The sequence below is a fragment of the Mastomys coucha genome, unplaced genomic scaffold (assembly GCF_008632895.1).
Source record: "Mastomys coucha isolate ucsf_1 unplaced genomic scaffold, UCSF_Mcou_1 pScaffold11, whole genome shotgun sequence".
Lineage (NCBI taxonomy): Eukaryota > Metazoa > Chordata > Mammalia > Rodentia > Muridae > Mastomys > Mastomys coucha.
The window spans coordinates 21,848,858-21,876,823 of record NW_022196893.1 but is presented as its reverse complement, the minus strand read 5'-3'; the positions used below and the strand labels follow the sequence as shown (position 1 = coordinate 21,876,823).

Sequence of the window (27,966 nt, the reverse complement as noted above, 5' to 3'; positions counted from 1 at the left end):
TCTTTAAGGTTTAGTTTTCCTTTTTATTTTAATTATGTGTATTTGTGTATGTCTGTGGAGATATGTGAACATGAATACAAGAACTTGCACAGGTCCGAGAAGGGGATCCAATCCCTTAGAGGTGGAGCTCCAGGCATCTGTGAGCCGCTCACCCTGGTGCTGGGAACCGAACTCAGATCCTCTGTAAGAGCTGTAAGTGTTCTTGACCACTGAGCCATCTCTCCTGCCCGTTATATAGGGTTGCTAAAACTTGACTTTTACTGCACTAAGCAATTATCTTAAGGTAGAAATAATTTTGAATTTTACGATTAAGGCGATGGCCTCAGGAACATGCCTAACCCTCATAAATTTTAAAGTTAAATATGGGAATATTTAAGGAAGAAAATTGAATTTAATTACTAATAAATCTACCTGGGTTTTAAGTTGTTACCTTTCTGTGTTTTCCATAGATTTAATTTTTTCATAGTTATAACTACGAAGGACATACAATTCTGTATAGTAAGTTTAAATTTAATCTCACAATTGATCTTTATTTATGTACAGCACGTTGTCTTCGGACCTTATGAAGCTTTGTGGTGAAGTTAAACCTAAGAACAAGGTAAGAAAATCACAAATATCGAACAAACACTTCTGTTGTTCTCTATTTCACTGTTAACCTGAAAGGCTTCAGGTTTGTCTCATGGGGTGGCTGTGGGCATGCTTTCACTCAAATTCTCTCATTTGAAATTCAATGAGCTAATTAAGTAATTTAAATTATTAACTAATAAATGTAATTAGTAAATACAATTAAAATACTTAAAAATAAGAAATTTCCTTTATATTCTCTATAAAGTAATAATTTTAAAAATTTTTTAAAAACTTCTCAGCAGAATCCTAAGCTTTACCAAATTTTTACACTGCTTATATTTGATAAACTATAATATGGAGGCTGATTCGTAAGCCATTGGTTCGCGAGGTAGTAGACTCTACAATGGCGTGCAGTCTCAGCCATTTAAATTGACAGGGTGTTTAAAATTCTAATGCTCTAGCTTTTTGTTTGTGTGTTTGTTTTAAGTGGTTCTTCCTTTTAAGTATCCTGTGATTATGTAAAATAAAAGTTTGGGGGGCTGTCATGCACATTTATAGGCATTTAAAGCTAGGTGATCCACATTTTTCAATGTGTAGGAATCACATGGTCCTTTCTAGGCTGTACTTGATGTTAGATGAGTTAACCCATGGCATCAACTCAGTGGAGATGAGGAACACCTGCACTGCGGCATCTGCACAAGCGCACAGAATCACATCTTGAAAAGCCATGCCGTGCAAATGGACAGGATAGGTTTACGAACCCCCAGAGTTAATCAAGCAATGTAATAGGCTCTCCCACTCTGTGTGTCAGTGGCCTCAGGAGTCCTGCCCTATCTCACCATGAAGTTTTGCTCATTTTTTTTTTGTATGAGTATGGGCCCAAAGCTTTCAGATCCTCCATTCCCCCTTCTCCCATGATAAATCTTAACTAAATATGGATTTTTAGCATAAAATTTTAGTTTAAATCTTTAAGAATTTTTTAAAAATACTTTTGAGGCTAATGAGAATATATCTTGAGGTTTTTGTATAGTCTTTGAGTACTGGCATATGGTATATAGTCAGTATTTTGTTCTGGATGGTCAAACAATTTACCAAAACTCAAAACATTCCATTGTGGTTTGGATCCAAGTGTCAGCAGAGAGGGGAATCTTGTAAGGTCATTTTCATTGTCTAGGCTCTGTGAAATTATACTCAGTGACATCTGTGTGAGACGCTGGAGAGGCTTGTGAAGTGAGAGCCACAGAATGATCTGAACCACTGTGGTTAGGTCAGCCAGGGAGAGCTGGTCTCTGCCCTAGCACCTTTGCAATGGGAAGAGCCAGCCGAGAGGGTACAGGGTGGCCTCAGGGCTCTCTCATTCCCAAATCCCAAGGCCTTGCTGCTGCTTGCTACTCCCTAACCATAAAGATGTGACAGAGATCTCATTGCCTTTTCATTCTTTGACATAACGGAGTCACTGTGGTAAGGGTGGCCATGGTACCCGGTTAATGGCGCAGAGCAAGAGGTTGAATGCAGCGGGGTGACCATGGCACCCAGTTAATGCTGCAGAGCAAGAGGTTGAATGCAGCGGGGTGACCATGGCACTCGGTTAATGCTGCAGAGCAAGAGGTTGAATGCAGCGTGAGCTTCCCAGTGGGCAGAGTGAGCACACTATTTAGCATATAAGGGGAAAATAAAACACTGAAAATAAAAATTAAAGATTCATATTAACAAAGCATTTAACGATGGGCAACCTTAGGATTTACTCGAACTTTACTGCAATGGATTTTCCTTTGGCTTAATTCCTTCCCCCTCGCTTTTTCCATTCCTTTGTCTTCTCTGTCCGTCTGTCTATATGTGTGTGTGTGTGTGTCTGTCTGTCTCTTTCTCTCTCTGTACATGTCTGTTTCTCTCTGTCTCTGACCTCTATCTTCCTGTGTGTGTATATGTCTGTTTCTCTCTCTTTCTCCATCTCTGTGTGTGTGTCTCTTTCTCTCTCTGTCTCTCCCTCTCTCCCCCATTTCCCCTTCCCTCCCCTTTCCCTTCCTCCTCCTCCTCTCCCTCTCCCTCTTTAAAAGAAGTTACCTGTTGAAGGAGCTGGTCACTTGTGGCTGTTCAACACAGTGATGTTAGTGGCCTTTGACTGTCTTTGGAGTTACCACAGGCAGATGTATAGTGCCCCCATTCTTTCACATCCTCCCTTGTAAATAAGTTATCTCTCTACACCTGATATAACGAAGATTTCGAACTGTGCCTGACACAGATGTGCAATCCAAATGCTGACCACTGTTGTGGCCTTGAATGGTCTTATCTTGTCTACAACCCTGCCTCACTCTGTCACTCTGTTGTTTTTGACACACCTAAAAGGAAAAGATGTGCTGAATGTTTTTATCTATTTCATATATCAAAGTAGATGATATATGTATTATCTATTTTAATAATTAATAATAATAATAAACAACCCCTCTGTTCCTCAATCAAATTCCGTGCCCAAGTTTGCTTCTGATTGCTCCTCTTTCTATTCTTTAACTAGGCTCGGAGGAGAACCACCACTCAGATGGAGTTGCTGTATGCAGATAGCAGCGAAGTAGCCTCAGACACTAGTACAGGAGATGCCTCCTTGCCTGGCCCTCTGGCACCTGTTGCAGAAGGGCAGGAGAGTGGAGTGAATGCAGAGACAAGTGGTACCTCTGCTAGGGACAAAGAGCTCCTTCCCCCATGTGGCTTCCCTTCTAAGACAGGCAGCGTGTAAGTCGGGCCCAGCTATACTAACTCCTTTTCTTTTGGCGTTTTCTTGTGTTTATTAATATGCATGTTGCTAACTTCTTATTTCTGTTTAAAAAATAGATAATCAGACTCTGGTTTTCATAGTCATTTCTGTTAGGTGTTGTTGGCCCTGATTTTTGTTCGTACATGTGTATGTGTTGTGTATGATGTGTGTTGTGTATGTATGTCTTGCGTGTATGTGTTGGGTATGTGTGTGTGCGTGTGTCTGTGTGTCTGTGTGTTCTTGTGCATAGAGGAGGGCTAAAGTTGAAGTTGTGTGCCATGGCCAATCGTTCTCAGTGTATGCACTGAGGCATGGTCCTTCTCTGAACCCAGAGTTTGCTCTCTGGGCTAGCAAGGGTCTTCCTGGAGTTCCCTTTCTCTGCCTGCATTGGGCTGGGATTATGGAAGGCCGCCCCATGCTTGCCTGGTTTTTATGTAGGTTCGAGGCATCCAAGTTCTGTTTGTCATTTTTGTGCAGTAAGCACTTTCCCTAGACAGCACTTTCTCCAGCCTCACCCCTAATATTTTGGACAGTCAAAATAATTTAAGATTCAACTTTCTTTTTTGACTTGCTTTGTTTAATCTTCAAGTTTTAGGATAAGTTTGAGTAATGATTATAGGCAAAATTTATTTAGAAATACATTAGGCTAAAGCTATACAAATAAAATCCATGTCAAAAGCTTTAAAGCCTCAGATTTACCCCAGAGTTTTTATATTCTAGTTCTAATAACCTGGTAGGATTGTGAATTGCTGCTGACCCCTTTAAAGAAAAAAAAAACAACAACAACAACAAATTATAACCTTAGTGCATTTCAGATTTATGAATTTTATTTTACTTTAATTTTTTGAGACATGGTCTCACTATGTAGCCGTGGATGGCATGGAACTTTTGCTATGTAGACCAGGCTAGCCCCTGGATCTCAAGTGCTGAGATTAAAGATATAAATTAACATGACCACCTTTCCCGACTCTACCATGGAGCTAATTGTATGTCTGGGATGAGTGGGGTGAATAAAGTACTTTTATTGTCAGTAAGAAGTTGAAGACGAAAATCCCTATTGAAAAAATATCTATAACGACAAAGCTCTTCTAATTAAAACAAGTCCTGCATGGCACATAGTATGTGAGCATGTTCTCTTCACTTTTGTTATGAGCGCATGCGTGTGTGTGTGTGCAGGTCTGCATGTGTGCAAGTGCGTATGTGTGCACGTGTGTGTGTGTGTGTGTGTGTGTGTGTGTGTGTATTGGTAGTTACATTAAAATTAGAACTTTATTTCCCTTTTATACATCAGTTCTATTTAGATTTTCATTTATTACGTATGCATATGAGTGTTTTGCATGTGCGTGTGTCGTGCCTGTGGAGGTCAGAAGAGCATGTCTGATACCTTGGAACTGTAATTACAGATGCCCATGAACCACCATGTGGGTGCTGGAAATTAAACCTGGGTCTTTTGAAAGAGCAACAAGTGCTCTTACCCACTGAGTGATCTCTCCAGCTCCCCATGTGTAAAGACTTTTAGTGATGTTTTTGCACACTAACTCTTACATAGCAAATGACTTCTGATATGAATGCACATGTGTGAGAACTATTCCCTCTAAAGCAGCATGCAGCATCCGACTCTACAGATAATACAAAGTGTAATAAACTTGCAACGTGTGTCTGTTTTCTATCATCTTCCTTTTGTGAAGGCATTTCCACTATCTTCCATTCAGCAGTCGCATCTACGATCTTTAGTTACAAAATTAATTTTAATGACAGAATTTTCCTGCATGTGCTTATGTGATTAATGTTGAATGCTGCTAACCAGTGTAGCCACGGCTTCAGTGCTGTGATAGGATGAGGGCACAACAGTTTTTATCAAGGTAGTGACACTGATAAGGGACAGCTAGAGACTTGCATGTGTTCAGCGTTTAGTCTGCCTTAGGGCAGACACTTTAAGAACTTCAGGACTAAGTCTGTGGCCTGGAATCTCCATCAGGTAATATATTTTATAAATGTATCCTTTATGACAGATTATAGAAAATGTCTTTTTTAACTTTGTCTCTTCATACAATTTTCCTCTACATTTTCATGAATTTAGAAGGCTGGACACATAATTCCTTACAATTTCTTCTTCTCTTGTTTGAGGCAATCTCTTGGAGTCCCCACTTCCATCAAGCTATGTAGCCAAGGCTTTTGGCTCCACCTCCTAAGGGCTTCGAATCCATGCCTGTACCACTCTATCAGACCCAGGCTCTTAGAAATTTAAGTTTGTCCGTGCATTTGGTGCAGGAGCAGCTATAGCTCATACAGTACCACCTTCATTTCTTACCATGCGTAGAATGCAGAATTGCTAAAATGGGCTGTCTTCAGACCCATGAGATTTAATTGTAAATCTCATTTTTTCATTTTTGAATACCAATTATGGAAATTCATCCCATATTTTTTCTTATTAGTGCAACTTGCTGAGAATAGCAATATTCATCATTGCATTCACACAACTCATTTATTCAGCAACCACTCTACATTTTTGTTTTTAATTCAAGAAGGTTTGTGACCCAGGATCTTTTTCATTGTATCCAAGGCTGCCCTAAAAAAAGAGAGAGAAAATCGCTGTGTAGCCCAGAATCCAGAAATATAATTCCTATTTCTATTGAAGCCAGTGTCTCAAGAATGATTGAGAAATACAGGACGGGAGAAAATAAGTAATTTAAAAATAAGCTGAATAGGCAAAATTTTCTCAAGATTGCTGAGTCTGCCACTTACTTTTGAAGCGAGAGCTTTGGCTTAAACTCTACGTTGTCTGACTTTGAACTTGGTTTGCCTCGTGGGATTCAAATGTTTACTAAAGCAACCTGTTGCCCCAGTCAGTCTCTTAAGTGCTGGAATTATGAGCTTGAGCCACCACACCTAGCTTTTACAATCTAAAGTTCATGACAAGAATATTTTAGTACTAAAATGTATAAAATTACTAATTGATGTCTAAATTTAGTTTGGTAAAAATAATTGTCATTATTGGTTTTGTGTGACTATTTACATTGCTACTTTATTGTTTCCTATTAAATTGTTTTAGTTCTCATATTCTAGTAGTTTTCCTGTTAAAACTTTTCAGATAATTTCCCCTCAAGTCAAACAATTTCTGATAAAATTTGAATACTTAAACTATTTGTTCTATTTATTTGGCAATATTAGTGATGTTTAAATGAGAAGGTATAGGCTTTCACATAATTAATAAAATTGCTAACTTAAAAATTTGCAATCATTGAGCTCCTAGCAATGAAAAATAAAGTCATGTATGATTTTTCCTCTCAGAGTTTTATCCTCCCTCACCTCCCAGGAAATAAATTTAGAGCTTTCAAATCAAATTGGCTGTCGAGGTTCTTAAATGTAGACATATTAAAAATAGTTAAAATAAAAATAAAATAATTAAAAAATAATTAAAATTTTTTCCTGTTGTAGTTCCAGACAGTCATCTCTATCAGAAAAAAAAGTGCCAGAGCCTTCCCCTGTAACAAGGAGAAAGGCGTATGAGAAAGCCGATAAACCAAAGGCCAAGGAGCAGAAACAGTAAGTCCCCAGAGCTTTTAACCTACTCGGTGGCTTAAAGGTCTCCTGCGGCAGATGCTGGCCCGAGGGCAGCTGCAGATTGCTGACTGTGCGCTTTTGCTCATTTCGCAGATGCGCAAGAGAACTCTTGGCTTGGCTAAGCAGTCTTCTGGCTTTATGGTCACACGTCCAACATTCAAATATTTGAGCATTTTTCTCCCTGTTCTCGCCACTAACACCTTTTCCAGTTATTTTCCTGTATCCCTGAACGCATTACTAACGCATTCCGACTAAAAGTTATCAAGCTTCCCTTTCAAATCGTCCCCACTAAAGATTCAAAATCAATTTCGGATGTCCTCTGAAACTGACTTGACCTTCTCCCTCCCTCAAGTGGCCACAGACTCTGTATTGCTAATAAGGCATGGCGCGTGGTACATTCTTCCTTCTCAAGTCTGAACTGTTGACATCATCCTCAGGCATTTCTTTTATGTTTCATGAGCGTTAATTAGCAGTGCGGAGTATCGACTGCTGATCGCCTTGCACAGGTGCTTATAAACTATCCCACCATGCTTTGCGGAAGCTGAGTAAAGGGAGTATCCTGTAAAGCTCCCCAGCCTATGGTATGCTACCCAACCTCCCTCCGCATTTCTCCAAGATGCTGTTGGGGAAGATGGGCTCGTGGCAGAAACCCTCTGTGCCCATCTGCCTTGAAATATCAGTAAACTTACTGTATTCTTTTGTTTCGTTAACATACAGACATGTTCGTACGTTTTCTGTCCCTCAGAGGACCATCTTTCACCCCCACTCTCTTCTACGTTTTCTGCGTTGACCATCGGTGGAGCTGACTTGATTGGCATACTGCCTATCCTTGCTGTCTATAGTTTTAAAGTAGTGACTTGCCTGTTTTCATTGAATCCAGTGTCTCAGGAAGCATTGAGACATGGTAGACTAGAGAAAACAAATGATTTAAAAGTCAACTGATTAGGCAAACCGCTCTTGAGCCCTGGGGGCCAGCTGCTTCACCGGCAGTGAGCAACTTGCTGCCTAGATTTGTAGTTAAGTTGGGCTTGCCTTGGAGAGGCGGATTTTGGATCTCGCTAGGAAAACTCTCCTCTCCACTGCCATCTTGTGGCCAGTGTGACAAAGTCTGGTCAAATTGTTTTCTAACTTGTTAACAGAGAGCATAATCGCAAAAGATGGAAGAGAGGAAGAAGAGAAGGAATTCTATAATAAGATTTTAAAAAAAAAAAAGCATGTTTCTAGAACTTTCCTAACAAAGCCACCTGTTTGCTGTTCTTTTTTCTCGCAGCTCCGATTCGGGCGCTTCCGAGACTAGCCTCTCACCTCCTTCCTCCCCACCAAGCCGGCCCCGTAACGAACTGAATGTGTTTAATCGCCTTACTGTTGCTCAGGGAAACACGTCAGTTCAGCAGGATAAGTATGTCGTGGAAGAGAGCCCTGGCCTCTCACCCCGGACTCCGCACCCCCCAGAACAGTCTGTTCGGATCTTTCGGCCTCGCTGTTGGGGAGGTGGAGTCTGCCATATTTTTGTACTTTTTAAATGGAAAGGAGCCATGTGGCCAAACTTAAGAGACCATTTCCCTGCTGAACATGGCTCCCTGAGTGCACGGCCTGTGCTTTCAGTTCTTATCTCTCCTATCCCTGTAAAGTAAATTAGAACTAAAAAGAACAAAAAACCTTTGAACATTTGATGTTTCAAAACTTATTTGGATTTCTCAGCTTTCTATAAGCTCCCAAAAGTGTCTTAACTCTGACTGACTGTATTGAAATGTGTCGAATGTTTCATCGTCGGTAGATAAGACAGCTAACAAAGACCACATTTGGTGGTTCTAGATAAATCTAACATAACCTCCAGTAATTGCGTTATCAGAATAAAACATTGACCTTATGGGCAGAGGATGTGGGACTGGAAGGGAGTTGTGGGGAGAGGCTAGGATGTGGAAAGCCTCATTTTTTACTAACGTAGAAGTAGAAACGTGTCCCCGTGCTGAGCCAGGACCTTTCTTCTAAAGAGTCAGTGATAATGACTGTCATAATGTAGTCATGAGCCCTGGCTTGTCTGCTTGGAATTTAAATGATCCCATTGTGAATGTACGCACTTAGCATCCATCCTGCCAGCCACAGCTGTTGGCTCCCTGTGCTGTAACCGTCCCGCATGTAACATCTCTGAAATTTATAGGATGCCATTTAAGAGATCTGCCTAATATGCTTCAATTGTATTAAATGGCTCTATAAATGTAATTATACTCATTATTTGGAAATCATTTTTTAATCTGCTTAATTCACAAATCAGTTACTTATATATTCCTTATTAGTTTACTTTTTAAATAGACTCACTAGGGGATGTATCCTTTAGATTGATCTAGAAAGGTAAATAAATATTGTGCTATTGAACAAAACAGACCTTATTGTCCTTAAGTTGTCCCATCAACAGAGGAGGGCAGGACATTAGTAACATAGCGCAGACGTCTATTTTCACTGATATGTGAATATTGACAAATTCCAGGAACCTTGCATTCACAGTAGTTCTAAAATCTTGTGTTGTACGTGGGCTATGGTGGCTCACAAGTGTAACCCAGCACCTAAGATGCTCACGTAAGGGGGTGGGGGACCACTTTACGTCCAAGGCCAGACTGGGCTACACAGTGGGTTTCAGAACAGTCTGAGGTACAGATTAAGAACCTGTCTCAGTTTTTTTTTTCTTCTGTCAGTCTTGACAGTCTTCATCATCTCCTCATAGTTTGCTATTTTGTTATGAATACATTTAATAGACTGCACTAATTATGGCTATTGCCCTCATGAGTAATAATGTTGACTCAACTGAACTCATACTTTGAAAACTCCCTTCCATTCCTTTTTTGGGGGCCCCGCTTTGAGACTGCCATTTTTCATCTGTGCCATACAGACCTCACAGTTTGGTTCCTCTCAGGTTTCAGGCTACCACTACCTTCCACATTCTTCCCAGGACACTACACCCCCGTCTAAGTTCCTAACAGACCCCAGGCAGTCTGTGGGGCGGAGTGCAGGCTGACGGTGTCTTGCCTAAGCACTTATTAAGGAGGGGCCTCTTAGTCAGAACTCTCCACTTTGGAAATAAGTTAAAACTGTGGGTTTTTAAACATGCAAATCTAGAATGAATTTATCAAACTTCCACACTAGAATCTAGCTAAAATGGTAACTACCAAGATCCATTCACATATAGGTACTAGAATGTTTTCTTATTTATTAACGTAGTCATCAAATTAAGCCTTGCAGTGAGATGGTTCATATACTTGATAACTTTTCCCTGCTGTTTCCTGAGTTTTAGAAGTGAAGGTAGAATTTATGAGTCATTAATAGAGACAGAGTTTTTGCCTTTTTTTTTTTCATCTAGTTTGTCTGTACTTTAAACTTGCTGATTTCTGGTGCAAACAGAAAAACAAAAAGGGAGTGTTTACAGAGTTTTGTTGCCCACACTGTTGGTTTTCAGTCTGTCGTCCGTCTCTTTGCCTGTTTGGATATCTGTTCTCCCTCCTCATGACTTTAACTCTCTCACTGTAGGTCTGATGAAAGTGACTCCTCTTTGTCGGAGGTACACAGGTACTCTCTCCCTCTCTCTCCTACGTCCTTGCATTCCACCAGTGCCCTAAATGCTTCCTAGAAATCCTAATCAAATTTCAGAAATCTTGGGATTTTTTTTTTAATTGCATGTATAACTCTTGCAAGCCTTGTGAGTGCACTAATATTTTAAAACATTAATTTTAATATATCTTGTGAGTTTCTCTTGTAAACTAGTAGCAGACACTTGTGAAAACGTAGAGGCTTGTTTGTTGCTGCCTGTAACCTTATTTTTTCCTGGAAAAGACAATCATTGTCTTTTCCACTCCCACAGTCTGAAGGGCTTGAACCTTATGGCTAAGCATCCCCACTGCTTCTGTGTCTAGGAGTTACATAGGTATCTTTTCTTGTTGGTTTAAGCAATTTGAAGTAAAAAATTTATTTCACAACAGCATACTAGATTATACAAAGTATACTGTCATGACAAAAATTAGAAAAAAGTCTTATATTTAATTTTTTTTAAAAAAATGATGAAGTTTTAAGAATAATAGCATTACCTTTTTTCATGTTATGGATTTGGGGAGGGACTTAATTTCTTTCTCTTTCTCTTTTCCCTCTCTTCACACTCACCCGTTTGTCTCCTCTTTCCCCTTGTTTTCCTTGTCTTATGGTCATTTTTTCTGAACATCAGCAGATCCTCCAGAAGGTAGGCAGGGGAAGGGAGAAGAAATTAACCTTATAGTATTATGACTCCACTGATTTGCATGGAACAAAATAAGCTTGTTATTTTTTTTCTTCTTCTCCACTCAAGTCAGCTTTATCGTACACATTTCCGTAATTTAGTCTAAGTTAAAGAAATGTTTTTAATGGTCATTTTTATATTTCAGAATGTGGACAGATTAACTAAGGATACAATAAAAATACTTTATATGTCTACTTTCATTACCCACATTTCTCCCTCATCTTAATGGTATAGGGTAATTGATAGAAAATATTAACAGCTCTAATATGCTGAATGTTTCAGAACCTTTTAATTACCTAGCAAATGCTTGGAGTGTTTTTAATTTTTAATATTGAATTAATTTTCTTCAGAACACCACAAAAAAAAAAAAAAACAGTGGTATTGACAGCTGTCTCAGGGGGATGCAGAAAGACTAGAGTTTGGATCTCCAGCATCCACACAATGCCTGGGCAGCAACCCCTGTACCTGGGAAGCCAAGAGAGAGGACCCCTGGAGCACTGTGGCCTGCTAGAGTAGCTGAAGTAGTGAGAGACTTGCCTTAACGCTTAGGGTGAGGGTGGGAAACGGCCTGGGAAGACGCCTGACAAAAGCCTTAGGCCTGTCCGCATTGTGTATGCTTGTGCCTGTCTCCAGTGGCATGAGCCCGTACACATGGGAACATGCAAACACATAGGCATGCCACACATACATGTGCAGGAACAGAGACTGTAAGAATAACAAAAGCCTCCAGCTTCCTGTGCTAAATAGGCCGCTTCACGCTGGAGCTGGATCAGGAGACGCAGTGCTGGTCACCTGAGTGGTTTTACGGTGCACTCGTGTTCTGAGCATGGTTTGCGTCACTGAGTCACACACAGCTCTCACACTGCTAACACAGTTTTGTTAGTTACCTCTTTCCTATGTGTATAGTCATCGTAGCCTCTTCCAGATGCTTGAAGCATGTCTGTAAAGTTCACGGGGCTCACACTTTTGAAAGTAGCATTTCTCCCATTTCAGGTATCATTTGTTGAAATTTTTTCATTACAAACAAGTTATTGGTATTGATTTCGATCTGAAACTTTGCATGCAAGCAGATACATTGGAATATATATATATATACATATATGTATATCTATATGTATATATATATTTTTTTCTTTGTCTTTGTATGTCCAGAGATAATCTCAAGGATCACTTTTGGTGATGTGGAATTTCTTTCACTCCCAAAATTAAAAAAAGAAAGAAAGAAAGAAAAAAAGAAGAACTACATATAGTATAACAAGACCTTAATATAATATTTTTTTTTCTAGACAGGGATTCTCTGTGTAGCCCTGGCTGTCCTGGAACTCACTCTGTAGACCAGGCTGGCCTCAAACTCAGAAATCCTCCTATCTCTGCCTTCCAAGTGCTGGGATTAAAGGCGTGTGCCACCACTGCCCAGCATTAATATAATATTTTTTAAATTAGCCTGTTTACCCCCTTTATGTTTCTATCCATTTTTCCCCAGCCTTCTTCAGCTATATGAGACTTAATTTAGTACCTTTTTGGTGTGTATGTGACAGCACTCTAAATATTTAGCTCTTCAATTTCATGATTACGTCCTTCCCTGCCCCCACAACCCCGCATGTGTTCTTTTATCATCTTGACAGTTTTATTCTATTTTTTTCCTTAAATTGGAAAGATTCTAGTTTTCAGTGTTCATGAAACATAGCGGCTGGAGCTAAAGCCCATTCCTGATGTGACCTGAACAGAGTGCAGATGGCCTGGCATCCTAACGTGTTCACTTCTTGAACAAACCATTGGCAATTTTGGTAGAGAAATCACAAATAGTTGAGCTTTACCTTGTACTCAACACGTACCACCCTCTCTCTAGAAGTTAGTCCTCTTTTATCCTTGGGTAATTCTCTGCTACCTTTGACTGCAGTGCTAGGTTTAAATTTTAACCATTGAGCATGTTAATGTAACGTATAACTGACTTCTTGTTTGGGTAATCCCCACCCCCTCCCAGCAGCACAGTACGATATCCTCCTATTAAATTTATCAATTTAATTAGCAAGCCATTTCCATTATTTGAGCCAGTGAAGGACTGGTTAAATGCCAAAAATCTTCCAGATTGACTCTTGGCTGCTGGTGCAGCTTGTTTAGCAAGCACTTCAGCTCCATAGTTACCTCACTTTTTCTGAAGGGCATTCTCTGACAGACATGGTAGTTGGACTTTATTAGAGCCAGCATAAAATGTACACATCATGTACCCTAGTTCATTATCTACTAACCCCTCAGGGTGCATCCCTGAAGGATTAGCAATCCTGTGTTATGGATGGACATTTACTTTTAAGAAGTTTACAGTGACTTGTCTAATATGTTTCCATGGGAGGCTCAGCAAGAAGTTAATATCTGAGGAGTTCTGGAGCGGTTTTATCCCCCTTTATTAATCTTTGATTTCTAAGAGTGCTGACAATGCTTTTTCCTCTTCTATGGAATTGTCCTTCAGAGAATTATGAATAGTAATGCTAACAATTTATTATTATATGTAAGTACACTGTAGCTGTCTTCAAACACTCCAGAAAGAGGGTGGCAGATCTCATTATGGATGGTTGTGAGCCACCATGTGGTTGCTGGGATTTGAACTCAGGACCTTCAGAAGAGTAGTCATTGCTCTTAACCACTGAGCCATCTCACCAGCCCCTAATGCTAACAATTTAAAAACGGAAACATTTGATGTTATTGCTCACAGCAAGAAAAATTATCAATGCGTTTGAGTGACTGGTGTGTTTCTGGTCATCTTCACTCCTCCTGACACTCATTTGCCTTCATAAGCCCCTTTAACCTCAGGGGCGGACAGTGTATTGATAACCATTTCGGCCTCCAGTGCATGGCCTACCTCGTAGACCAGTTGCACATGATGAATATTGTATGACACAAATAGGATCTGTAAGCTACTCCCCAGGAGCTTGGCCGCCAGTACATCGTTCGCTTTAAGATCTTTGAGATTATCAAAGGTTTTCTTCCCACCCCTTTAAGTTGCTGATGCTTGAATATCATCTTCCCTTCAATGTCTTTCTAGCCAATATTTCTATTTTCTTTTTCCAGTTTTCCTTGCGAACTGCTTTCTGTGTACCTTAGGTCTTATGTGTCACACTTTCCCTAGCATATTCTCTTTAGGCTTCGAATTCCATTTACATCAGCCTGACTTTGAGTTACTCATTTCTACTTTCTTGTTGGTCATAACAAGGAAGAACTGTCAGAGGGATGAAACGGTTAGGAAGAAAATCCAGGCGTGTCTGTCATCCTCTGTCTCTCACTGCTTGCGGAACTGGTTACCAGTGGACACCTAATTAGTTCAAGTTCTGGTTCTGCGCTGCTGTCGCTTCACGCGTTATCCACTTCCTTTTGACTAAAAGAATCAAGGGAACAGCCTGGATGTTATAAATAATGTCTTAGAAGGGCTTTTAAAAGAAATTGTGGGGGAAAGTAAACCTAGTTCAATAACAAAGTCACTGAAGTCCATCTCTTTCCCACCTCAGGGGCATAATCAACCCATTTCCTGCCTGCAAAGGAGTCAGAGCGTCTGCCCTTCAGTGCGTTCATATAGCTGAAGGGCACACAAAAGCTGTGCTCTGTGTGGATTCTACTGATGATCTTCTCTTCACTGGATCAAAAGGTGCTAGAAATGGCTCTAAAGATGGCTCACTGGTTAAGGCTATCCGGTGGTCTTCTGTAGCATTTTAGTTGTTGCCAGTGCCCAAGTCATGTAGCCCATAATGGCCTGAAAGTCCAGTTTCAGGGAATCTGGTGTGCACTTCTGTCCTTCACACACACCTGCACTCATGTGCACACACACACACACACACACACACACACACACAACTCATGTGCACACACACACACACACACACACACACGCATGCACGCACGCACGCACGCACACGTGCTCACATGATTTAAAAATGAAATTAAGAAAAGGTGCTAGTAACCATCTGATGCTCATATGTATATATTTAAAAATAACTTTTAAACAGGATTTTGAAAGACTGTTTAATTCAAGTGAATCTGATATTCTGGTTTGAGAATCTAAACTGTATAAAATCTAAAATCTTTGCTGAGTAGTCAAGGGATTAAATCCACTCCTTATATCTGTGAATGCACTTGGTGAGAGAGTGCATCTCCCTTCGGTGATTGGCACCGTGTACCATGTTCTAGATTTTGAAATGGGCAGTATGCAAATTTACAAAAGATAATTAAAATATACAACATGGCAAAAAGTCAGTGGCAGTCACCATTTCTTATTAGCACATCAGAGACTGTGAGGCATGTCACAAATATGCATTAATACTGTCGCTCCCATGAGGTACATGCTGTGGCCTCATGTTACAGACGGAGAAACTAAAGAGTTTTTAATAATTTAGCTAGTAGACTGAACCAGATTTAGAGACGTCCGATCCTGTACCCTCGGCCCCTTTGCTGCATTGTAAGAGCTAGAACAACAAGGCAGTTACCAGACATCCCTCTCTTTTGTTTGTTCCCCTTTGCCTACCTTGTCTGTGAAATTACCACAGACGTTCAAGGATGTCTTGTGATGCCTAGGTTCAGGAAAATTGGAAAGTACCATCATCCTTTGCTGTTTTGTTCCCATGGTGGAATGTTGTTTAAATAATTTTTGCTGGTAAAAGAATCTAACATAGTTCATATTTCTTCTGCTATGTTTGTTTGTTTCAGATCGTACTTGTAAAGTATGGAATCTCGTGACTGGACAGGAAATTATGTCCCTAGGGGTTCACCCCAACAACGTTGTGTCTGTGAAATACTGTAACTATACCAGTCTGGTCTTCACCGTGTCGACATCTTATATTAAGGTGTGGGACATCCGGGAGTCAGCCAAGTGCATTCGAACATTAACGTAAGTACCTCGAGAACAGCGGGAAGAGTGAATAATTCTGTATTTTTATAAAATATAAGAAAATATAGGGCTGTTTGTATATTTTAGTTTTTTAAAAACGCCTACCTAATCCTCAGAGGGTGCTTAAGTGTTCTCATAAAAGTGCAGACATAATTAATACAGAGGAAAACTTAGAACACAACAAAGAATGGAGCGTGAGAAGAAGAAGATGGACTGAACTTTTCTGTCACCCAGTGAGCATCTCAGCTCTTCCCTCCTCTGTAACCAGTGAGGATCTCAGCTCTTCCCTCCTCTGTAACCAGTGAGGAGGATCTCAGCTCTTCCCTCCTCTGTTACCCAGTGAGCATCTCAGCTCTTCTCTCCTCTGTAACCAGTGAGGATCTCAGCTCTTCCCTCCTCTGTGTGGACCTCAGCTCTTCCCTCCTCTGTGTGGACCTCAGCTCTTCCCTCCTCTGTGTGGACCTCAGCTCCTCCCTCCTCTGTGTGGACCTCAGCTCTTCCCTCCTCTGTTACCCAGTGAGGATCTCAGCTCTTCCCTCCTGTTACCCAGGGTGGATCTCAGCTCTTCCTTCCTCTGTTACCCAGTGAGGATCTCAGCTCTTCCCTCCTCTGTGTGGATCTCAGCTCTTCCCTCCTGTTACCCAGTGAGGATCTCAGCTCTTCCCTCCTGTTACCCAGGGTGGATCTCAGCTCTTCCCTCCTCTGTTACCCAGTGAGGATCTCAGCTCTTCCCTCCTCTGTTACCCAGTGAGGATCTCAGCTCTTCCCTCCTGTTACCCAGGGTGGATCTCAGCTCTTCCATTTCCCAAATGCTGAGGCCATGCTGGAGCACACCATTTACTGCTTTAAGGAATTACATGATTTAAATAAGTATCAGTCCTTCGAAAATGATGGGTCATCATTGGTGGTCAGGAAGTATTTACAACCTTTAACTAACCTTGAAATAACCAAGTGTGTTTTAGGATGGGCACACTTCCTGTGCTCCTGCTAGCATGAACGTTATAACTACAAGTTGTGTTTGACAGTCAGAGCAGGAGTCTTTTCTCTGTGTGTATTGTTATAAATGTCTTAAAACTACAAAATAAATAATTAGTATTTTGATTATAAAATTGACATTCCCCCTTTTCCTAACTGAAGTGAACTCAGTAAGTGTATACATGAGGAAAGGGGACACTGAATTAGTTTCTAATTAACAGTAGAGACTGTTAACCATTAAGAGACAGTTTCTGGATCTGGAGAATATCATCCTGAGTGAGGTAACCCAATCACAAAAGAACACACATGGTATACACTCTCTGATAAATGGATATTAACCCAGAAGCTCAGAATACCCAAAATATAATCCACAAACCACAAAAAGAAGGAAGACCAAAGTGTGGATGCTTTGTTCCTCGTTAGAAGGTAGTACAAAATACCCATGGAAGACGTCTCAGAGACAAACTATGGAGCAGAGACTGAAGGAAGGACAATCCAGAAACTGCTCCACCTACCCCACTAATACAGAAGTAAAGGCTCACAGCCATCCATTGACCTGAGTACAGGGTCCCCAATGAAGGAGCTAGAGAAAGGACCCAAGGAGCTGAAGGGGTTTGCAACCCCTTAGGACGAACAACAATATGAACTAACTAGTACCCTCAGAGTTCCCAGGGACTAAACCAACAACCAAAGAGTACACATGGTGGGACTCATGGCTCCAGCAGCATATGTATAGCAGAGAATAGATCAGTCATCAATGGGAGGAGAGGCCCTTGGTCCAGTGAAGGCTCTATGCCCCAGTGTAGGGGAATGCCAGGGCCAAGAATCGGGAGAGGGTGAGCAGGGGGAGCGGGGAGGAAATAGGGCTAGTTCTTTTGCTTTTGTTTTTGTTTTTGATATTTTTTTGGAGGGGTAATCAGGAGAGGAGATATCATTTGAAATGTCAATAAAGAAAATATGTAATAAAAAAAAGAGAGGCAGTTTCTTACTTCAGAGTTCCTGTTTCTTGCACTGGATAGAACGCCCTGTAGGAAAGTTCTGCAGAGAAAGAACTTCCTATCTCCAGTTAGAGAGTTATTAAGTTGTTCATTAATGTTAAATCAGAAAGATTTGTTCTTTTTTTTTTAATTTTTTTTGATTGGATTTTTTCTTTATTTACATTTCAAATGTTTTCCCCTTTCTAGGTCTCCCTTTCAGAATGCCCCTATCTCATCCTCGCTCCCCCCCATCCCCCACCCTCGTCTCTATGAGGGTGTATTTTAGATATTAGCAGGGAAAATATTTCCAAGTTAAAAACATCTCTTCATGTAAATTTATTGGAAGAAATATAAGTAAACTATGGGTAACTTCTCAAAAACCAAGTGGAGGGTCTGTTAAAAAAAAAAAAAAAAAGCTGACAGTAGTTAAAATGCCCCACCCAGTGTTCTTAATCTCAGAAACCAATTCTGATGTACAAATGAAAACTGGCGAGCCAGGCCAGCAGAGGGCTCCCGTAAACTGCAGGAGATTGCGTTGCCCCGGAGGCACTGCAGTATTTGTTGAGATTTAATCTTGGACAAAGAATCATTTTTAAAGGATGTTTTAGCCTTCTCCATCTCAGGCCATGGGGTTTATAGCATAATAGGCACACACAGAGTGAGTTCCAGGACAGCCAGGGCTATACAGAGAGACCCTGTCTCGAAAAAAACAAAAAAAAAAAAAAAAAAAAAAAAAAAAAAAAAAGAAAGAAAGAAAAAAAGAGTTTAAACTGTATATACCGTACGAATATATTCGTACATATATTCTCTTAGTTGGCCAATACTCGTTCATGGTGTGACTGCTTGCTGGATGCTGTGTCTCGCTCCATGCATGCACGTGGCCATGAGCAGGGGTGGCTCCGGCTGTTGTCTACAGAGAGGCTCTTAGGAACTCAGCTGAAAGCCAAGCTCATGGCTGAAAACACAACTGAGTTTGCTTTGTTTTGTACTTACTAGATCTTCAGGTCAAGTTACTCTTGGAGAAGCGTGTTCTGCAAGCACCAGCCGGACAGTAGCTATTCCTTCTGGAGAGAGCCAGATCAATCAAATTGCACTAAACGCAACTGGCACTTTCCTCTATGCGGCCTCTGGAAATGCTGTCAGAATGTGGGACCTTAAAAGGTAGGACTTTTAGAAAAGGTATCTCGAATATATCAAATACAGCTTTGGAAACTGATAACACTATTGCTTGTGAAATCTATTTTCCACATGACCTCTAGTTCACATCTTTTGTTTGTTTGTTTGTGAAACAGTTTCTCTGTGTAGCCCTGTATGTAACCAGTGATCTGTACACCAAGATGACCTTGAACTGAAAGATTCACCTGCCTCTGCCTCCACGGCACTGGGATTAAAGGCTTGTGCCACCAATAACCCCTCTAGCTCACGTTTTTGAAAAATGTTTCAACCTATATTTTACTTTGGGTAGAACATACAATTTACATATCCAATGAGGTGTGTAAAAGGAATGATTTGTTAAATTTAAGCAGAATTGTTTCTTTAATTGCTTTATTAGTACAAATCTATTTTTTAGTAGCAGAACTCAATACAGGTTTATTTTAACAAAGTGACCAGAAAACAGTTTTTAAGAAACCGTACTATTAATATCCTAGACCTTAAAGGCACTGCTATAGTCCAGCAGTTGGCTTTGAGATAGGACCGCCATCTAAGTTCATCTTTACCTTCTGACAACTGACGGCATACATTAAAAGAAAAAGAAGGTGTGTGTGTGTGTGTGTGTGTGTGTGTGTGTGTGTGTGTGTGTGTGTGTGTATGTATTAATCCAGAGTGGCCCAGGACTTCTTGAGTTCAAATGAAGGTTGGGATAACAGCTATGACCCATCCATAGAATTGTTTATTCTTCCACCTGTCAGATATCTGTTCTACCCATGTTCAGTCTTAATAATGACTAATGAAAAGACTCCCCTATTTTCTCATATACACAATGGGACATAGATATGGATGCATACAGATATGCATATATGTACATATGTGGATGATGTATGTGCATGTGTTGTATATAATAGTTGTATATAACATGTACAAGTATAGACTAAAATAACCTCACTTCAATAGCTTCATTGATGTTGTAAGCAGTAATATCAATGTTTTATTCAACTACAAATTGAGTCTTAAAAGGATTAGTCATGTCTTTTATAAATTCATGTATTTAATAGACTGAAGTTTATTTGGAGGAATTAAGATTATTTTTCTGAAATTTCTCAGACTTTGGCTTAATTCATAAGTTATACTAAGCTTTGGGATAAGATCTAAGTAGTTCTCAGCTTTTGTCACAAGATATTAGTTTGGCCATTTCTATTTACTCCATGCAAAGTTTCAAGAGGCAGGGCTGACATTAAAAGGAAAATCAAATAATATTGTGAGCAAATATAGATTAGATGAGTCTTCCATCTTGCTATGAAGTGCTTTCAACGGTCATTTTATTTCTCTTTAAAGGTTTCAATCTACAGGAAAGCTAACCGGACACCTGGGTCCTGTTATGTGCCTTACGGTAGACCAGATCTCCAACGGACAGGACCTAATCATCACCGGGTCAAAAGACCACTACATCAAAGTGTGTATGAGTAGGGCTTGAATGACATTTTCCTCAATGATAGGTTCAAAGTATTTACTAATCTACGTCCTACCCCACCTCTCCTTTCTCCGTGTGACCATTGAGGGTAACTGGGTTTCTGCTTTGCAGGAGAACAGTTGGGGATTATTTACTGGATCTTGGGTAACTTGCCATGATCTCCAATGATTATACTATTTAGCATAGTTACTGCCCCCGCCTCCAGGAAGTATTAGCTGTCAATTGCTCCTTGGGGAGGGGAGGAGTCTCAGGAATGCCTCCCTGATGATCCATGACTAGTGTTGAAAGGTCCCAGGCTCCAGAAGGTCTTTTGTAGACAACCAGAGCTGCTGTGAGTTCCTGTGCTCACTGGCCAGGTCAGGTCTGGAAGACAGTGTTTCACAGCCCTCCCTATCCTCTGGCTCTTTCTTTCTGTCCCCTTCTTCTGTGATGTTCCTTGAGCATTGCAGGTGACATCACTTAGTAGTCACTTTTTTCTCAGCACTGTGGAAGGTCACTTTCTCTTAATCAGTCTTCTATCCCCTGATTTTACCATTTGTTTCTTTTGTTTTTGTAACTTTTTCTTTTTTTATACTTACTGATTTGGTTGTTTTTGTTTTGAGAAAGGGTAGTTTGGGCTGGCCTTGAACTCTCTCTGTGGTCAAAATGACCTTGGACATCTAATCTTCCTGCATCTAGCCTTTAAGTGTAAGGATTATAGACAGGTACCATCGCACCCAGCGTCCTAGCTTACTTCTCTGTTGCTGTGATAAAAACACTGACCAAAACCTACTTGGGGAAAAAGAGTTTATTGCATTATTGGTTATAGTTCAACATCAATAAAATACAAGGCAGGAACTAAAGGTTGGACCCTGGAGGTAGGAACTGAAGTAGAGACCACAGAAGAATGCTGCGTACAGGCTTTCTCCAATGCTCCTGTGCTGGGCACTGGGCGTGGGGAAATAAAGGGGCGGGAGAGACACTGAGGGGGTGGACGCGGGAAAGTGCCGTTTGGCCCCACGGAACCGGTGGGTGGGAGGCCGCTGACCCCACTCCAGGGGTAGGGAAGGCGCAGTCTCGGCTCCATCTCTCCGGCACCACCACGGAAGGGCTGGAGCTGGGGTCCCTGGGCCGCAAGATGGCCAGGAAAGACAGGATCTCAGTCTTGGATATACCAGATGCCACTGGATGTCTAGGAAGAGCTGAGAACAAAGTAGGGGGGCCCCCGGGGGTTGGCTCAGTCAGCCCCAGAGCCGAAGGGAGAAGGGGCAGGGGGAGAAGGCGCTGGGTGGTTCTCGAGAGGTCACCTGTCTGGCAGCTAGAAACGCTGGGAAATTAAACGAAGCTCTTTAGGGAAAGGCCTATTCCGTTGCTCCAGTACGGGCAAGCCTAGATGAAAAAAGGCAGTCCATGGTTTTAGAGCTTTATTGTAGAAAACAGTTGGGGGGGGGTAGAGAAGTAGAGGCCCACCATGGCCACATGGAGAGAGAAGGGAAAGGAGGAGGAGAGAGGGGGTGAGAGGTGAGAGAGAGCACAAGAGCTTATGAGAGAGAGGAGGGGCCAAGCAACCCCTTTTTATAGTGGGCTGGGCTACCTTGCTGTAGCCAGGTAACTGTGGAGGTGGGGTCCAGCCAGAATACCAGGAGCTTGGTGCATTACCTATGAGACTGATAGCCACAGAATTATGGAGTTGAGAGCTTTGGTGTCAGGAGCCTGATGTCTGGGAGCATAGCTTAGTCCCTTGTAGAATTTTCTACTGAGTCTCCGGAATAAGCCTCGCTCAACCAGAACACAGACTGCCTTTCACACTCCAACACTCTTGTTTTTATCTAACGTTCATATACAGGTAGCCTCTTAGACCTTTCTTATACATCCATAGGCTCGCCTGCCTATGGATGGTACCACTCAGAATGGTCTCTTCTACATCAATTGTAAATCATGGAAATGCTCCACAGACATGACCACAGGCCAATCTTAGGGAGGCAATTCCTCTACTGATGTTCCTTCTTCACAGATGAGTCAAGTTGGCAAGATTAGTCATCATACCCAATTTTATTCTGTTCTAGGGATTGACACTGGGCTTCATGCATTCTAGTCAAGAACTGAGCCCACTGAGCTATGTCCGTATTGACCAATTTTGATATAATTCAATCATAGGTTGTCTTTTTTCAGCCATGCAAAAGTGAAAAGGTTTGGAGGGTAGCTTTGGGGAACTGGAGAAGGAATCTGAGGTTGACAAACTAGTGATTTTAACTGAATATCATGATTTATTTCAATCTCAAACACATCCATACATAACGTCTTCAGCTTTGAGTGTCTCATTTGTTTATTCAGACATGAATAAAATCTAATTGCTTTTCTTGAAGTTTGCAGAAGATGTGATGTGCAAACAAGGTGTGTGGAACTGGGCTGAGGTTATTCCTCAGAGTTTTCCTACAAAGCTAACGCAGTTAGCAGATCCTTTCAATGCACATTTGTGTGGTTTTGAATAAGCAATTGGAGGCGTTTATCTAAAACTTGAATGGGATGACACCTTTCTCATTCTCTCCTGTAGATGTTTGATGTGACCGAAGGGGCTCTTGGAACTGTAAGTCCCACCCACAACTTCGAGCCTCCGCATTATGATGGGATAGAAGCACTGGCCATTCAAGGTGATAACCTATTCAGCGGGTCCAGAGACAACGGAATCAAGAAATGGGACTTAGCTCACAAAGGTCTTCTTCAGGTAATTCAGAAACTCTGCCAGGTGTGAAATGAATATTTTGACACCACACTGTCTGTCCACTAGGTTGATGTTGTGTGTGTGTGTGGGGAGGTGCAGTGGGGAGAGTCTATTTAAGTTATCATTGTTTAATCAGAGATTTCACTTAAAGATTTTTTAAGTTTTTAAAACAATTTATAAATTGTTAAAACAATTTTTAAAACAATTTTATAATCTTTATTATAAAAACAACTTGCAAATAAATTTAAACATCACATACCAAATTTGACTCGACCCAAAGTCTAAACAACTGAGTGGCCTTCTATAAAGTTAGTGTTTGGAGTGGAAGCTGTGGAGCCTCACCTGAAATTTTACACTTTCAATATCAAATGTATTTTATGTTCGTTATCCTCAGAGTTTTAACTGGGAGAAGGTGAGCATTCTACTAATACGTACTAGGATGAAGTAGAACTTTTGTGTAGATTTGCTTATTAAATGCAGTCACCTTGAGGTTGAACAGCTGTAGTTGTTCACTGTTTTTAAATGTACATATCTTCCGCGCAGCACAGCAGTCATCTGGAGTGAAGAGCTTCCTCAGTTACGGGGGCATTTTCTTGAGGCCAATAGGCAGTGCTTTCATACACTACATCAGGGCTGCACTGTCGCCATCAGTAAGCTGACTGTTATCTTTCACTGTTAGCTTTAAAGGGACAAAAATTAGTGAACAGATAAAATTGTTTATAATTCTTTGCATCTGTCTGTTGCTCCATGGATGTATTTGGAGGGATTGCAACCACTGCCCCTTTAGTTGCTTTCAACCCGCAATTAAAAGACAGAATGAACCAGTAGCATGAATATTAATAGAAAACACTTGGCAGCAGGTACATACTCCATGTTTGGGTTCTTTCATAGACATATATTTATTTATTCATGGTTGTGATTTTATATTGTGAATATAAATGTTTATACATAAAATCTAGTCATGATATTATCTAATAATTTTTTGTGCTCATCATGATATATATAAGCTCCCATATTCCTTAAGCTTCCATATTATCTAGAGAAGTGTTTGAGTGATCTCATGACATGGTTCTTTTAATCCTCAGGCCAGTTTGTGGTTTACAAACTTGTTTTATTTATGTATGTTTTGGGTAGAAAAGAGGAAAAAAATTTTCTGTGTTTTCTGAGTCTTTTAGATTTTATAGATTCCTAATGAAGCAGCTTATAGATTCATTGCCTAAATCACTGAATGTGTAGGAATGGACTTTGATAACTTTAAGGATGTCCTGTATTCTGTACACTGAGTTCTACCACTACAAGCACTGTAACCAATTTTGGTGTGACCACTGATTTTGAAGGTTCCTCTTAAGTTTTGCTTTCTCTCTTCAGCAAGTCCCAAATGCACACAAGGACTGGGTCTGTGCCCTGGGCCTGGTGCCAGGCCATCCGGTTTTGCTTAGTGGCTGCAGAGGAGGCATTTTGAAACTCTGGAATGTGGATACTTTTGTGCCAGTTGGAGAGATGAGAGGTCACGAGAGTCCCATCAATGCCATTTGTGTTAACTCCACCCATGTCTTCACTGCTGCTGAGTGAGTTTCCTCCTGTGGGTCTGCTCTGGGTGGATTGCTTGTACTCAGACTTGACTTACAGACGCTGCAGGCCATACATATTTACAAACACTGCAGGCCATACACATTTACAGACACTGCAGGCCATACATATTTACAAACACTGCAGGCCATACGTATTTACAAACACTGCAGGCCTTATATATTTACAAACACTGCAGGCCGTATGCATTTACAAAAACTGCAGGCCTTACGTATTTACAAACACTGCAGGCCATACGCATTTACAAACACTGCAGGCTGTACACATTTACAGACACTGAGCACAGAAGATCCCTCTCTCGTTACAGGCATCCTGACAACTGGTTTAAGATGACTGATTTACCTTTTTAATTTAATTTTAATCTGATCTTGCTGTTTTGCCCAGGGTGGCTTAGAACTCATCATCCTTCTGTCTTAGCTAATCAAGAGATGCGATTGTAGTGGTGTGCCATCACACCTTGCTCCTAAATTATGATTTTGAATCTCTATGATGAACCTTGAGTTTTGGCCTACCAGAATGTTAGGCTACTTCTGTATTTGTGTATATCATGGGGTCTGCTGTCCGATCTTTTTTGATGACTTGGGTGGGTCTCATCTGCTCAGAAGAGAAGGGGAGGGGGAATGGGATGGATTGTGGGAGGAGGTGGTTGGGCAGGGGAACAATAAGAGGAATGTAAAGTGAATAAGTAAAAAAACAAAGTTAAATTTAAAAAAAGAAAAACGATTCATTAATGACTAATTTTGAAACTTTTTGTCTTCAGAAAGGAGCTTATTTGCTATTATTTATATTTAGAACAAATTATTTTTAACAATCTTTGTGCTTCTCTCTCCATTTACTATGTAAGAATATGGTAGTAACATCTGTTTCCCCTCTCCTCTGAATAGTTGGATTCACAAATTCATTTCTTGCTTGTCTGATTAATCACAATGAATCTTCTGTGTGCTGGGTCTTAATCTAGACTTTTAGGAAGGGAGCAGAGAGCAGGGCAGACACAAATTCTACCTTCTCTTCTAGCCAGAAGCAAAAGAAATTAGTAAGGTGAAAAAGTGCACCAATGACATTGGCGCAGGGGCGGGGTCACAGATCAGGTGATTCGGAGCGGGAGGCCTCTGTGCCACGTGGTGCAGAAAAGTTGCAGGCAGGAAACATTCCATCAGTTGTGTTTGCTTTTCTTATTCAACATTGTACGTGTTTTACTTGCATTAATTAAAGACCTCTTAAAAAACAAGTTTCCCTGAGTAATCCTGAGATCTATTTCTTGATATTTCTGCCTCTGTTCATATGTCCATTTTAACTTTGTTTTGTAGTGATCGAACTGTGAGAATCTGGAAGGCCCAGAATTTGCAAGATGGTCAAATCTCTGACCTAGGCGATCAGGGGGAGGATATTGCCAGTAATTAGCATGACTGGATATAAACAGAAGCCCACACTGCGATGATGCTCTGCGTTCCTTGTTGAGAACGATGTCCTGCACTTATTACTAATGGAATCAACTGGAACTATATCTCAATCTACTGCTAGATAATGTGTATCCTAATAAAATTGTTCTGTCTTGTATGTGAAATATTAATATCTACCAACACATAGACTTCCTAAAATTGATGTATTGCTTGAATCACACTTTTACTGTGGCTGAATTTTTGTGCCTAGCTATAAAAAGACACCTCGAATTATGAGTTATAAGACATCTGCTTTTGTGACAGTCAGAAGCATACCCAGAATAAAACACGCCTACCTGTTAACTCGTTCAAATCATGTGGTCATAACTTACACACTTAAACATATATTGGAACTATTAAATTGTAGTCTGCGCATCAGGAATTTTGTCAGTATATAAGGAGTTCTAAGTTTCAAAGCTCATTCAGTATAATGGAATAACAAAATGAATTATTGGTGATTTTTCATAATTGACACAGTCGACTAAGAGAGATAACAATTTGTGCTAAACTGCTCGTGTTTACCTGTATTGACCAAAGCTTTCAGTTGTTCTACAGTCTGTGCTCAGGAGTGAAATGCTGCACAACCGTTGTGCTGTTAGTGCTGGGCACGCATTCTGGGATGGTGAGCTGTTGATTTCCTAACAGAAAGATATTTTGATCTATTTTCCTATGGAATTGTTTCTATTATTACTTTTAATTTCTTTTTTATTTAATAGTAATAGCTCCTTTTTCCTTCCTCTGATTTTTATATGCTGCTAAATATATTTTAAATATACTGTGTTTGCACACACTGGTAGCTATGATGTGTTTGCACACATTGGTAGACTATTATCATTTGTGGTGGGAACCCATGTAAATAGGTAGATTGTAAAGAGAGACTATCTTGCATTATGACTGTATGAATTTATAAATGTTTGATTGGGTTTTGTTACAGGATGTATAATTTATCAGTGTGCTCAGAATATTAATTTGTAAATTCTACAAGGTTAATTTTATGTAATGGTATAACTTTGAAATTATTGTCTTGTGTTATTTGGTTTTTTTGCCCTGAAAAATATTTGTCTGTAAATGAAAGTTTAGCTAGTGCTTAAATAAACATGTGCTATGAGTTGTTTCTATTATACTAGTCTCTTTCTAATTGTAAGGAAATTCCGGTATTGGCAAATCTTTTTTGCCTGTGCGTGATGTGAGGAAAGGTTATCCAACCATTCTTTTCTTTACTCATGAGACATGAAATAGCTTTTGAAAAGCTCCAGTTGTAACATCACCTTGATGAACTGCGGAAACACTGTTAAACCAGTTGATGTAATTTAGGGATTCAAACATAGAAAATAATACAAAAAATGATTGTGATAAATATGAGGATAGTGACTACGCATCCCTCCGAGAAAGGCAACGACAGAGACAAGATGGCAGAGAGAAGATGGCAGAGCAGCAGAGGCTGCAGAGGAAGCTTCCAGAGTGCAGCCTCTGTGCTGTTTTTTGTTTGTTTGTTTGTTTTTTGTTTTGTTTTTTTACTTAAGTCCCAAATGGTACCTGTTTGTTTTATGTCGAGCTTCATATCTACTTCTCAGTCTTCCTTTATGCAGATGTATGGTGTAGAGACCATATGTAGGGAAAATTATTTTTTTTTTAATTAAG

At 40.4% G+C, this 27,966-nt stretch overlaps 1 protein-coding gene across 1 annotated transcript in view; it reads left to right on the top strand.

The window, feature by feature from the left end:
- Kif21a (kinesin family member 21A) overlaps positions 1 to 27,443 on the top strand; it is a 124,249-nt gene extending 96,806 nt beyond the window's left edge. Inside the window, exons 26-38 of the mRNA XM_031359546.1 lie at positions 544 to 598; positions 3,080 to 3,294; positions 6,755 to 6,862; positions 8,151 to 8,279; positions 10,403 to 10,441; positions 11,094 to 11,105; positions 14,642 to 14,778; positions 15,834 to 16,014; positions 18,963 to 19,127; positions 20,460 to 20,577; positions 23,129 to 23,299; positions 24,665 to 24,864; positions 26,194 to 27,443. Coding sequence (XP_031215406.1) covers positions 544 to 598; positions 3,080 to 3,294; positions 6,755 to 6,862; positions 8,151 to 8,279; positions 10,403 to 10,441; positions 11,094 to 11,105; positions 14,642 to 14,778; positions 15,834 to 16,014; positions 18,963 to 19,127; positions 20,460 to 20,577; positions 23,129 to 23,299; positions 24,665 to 24,864; positions 26,194 to 26,287 — 1,624 coding nt within the window. The 3' untranslated portion in view covers positions 26,288 to 27,443. The remainder of the gene's footprint in view (positions 1 to 543; positions 599 to 3,079; positions 3,295 to 6,754; positions 6,863 to 8,150; positions 8,280 to 10,402; positions 10,442 to 11,093; positions 11,106 to 14,641; positions 14,779 to 15,833; positions 16,015 to 18,962; positions 19,128 to 20,459; positions 20,578 to 23,128; positions 23,300 to 24,664; positions 24,865 to 26,193) is intronic.
- Positions 27,444 to 27,966: the final 523 nt, after the last annotated feature.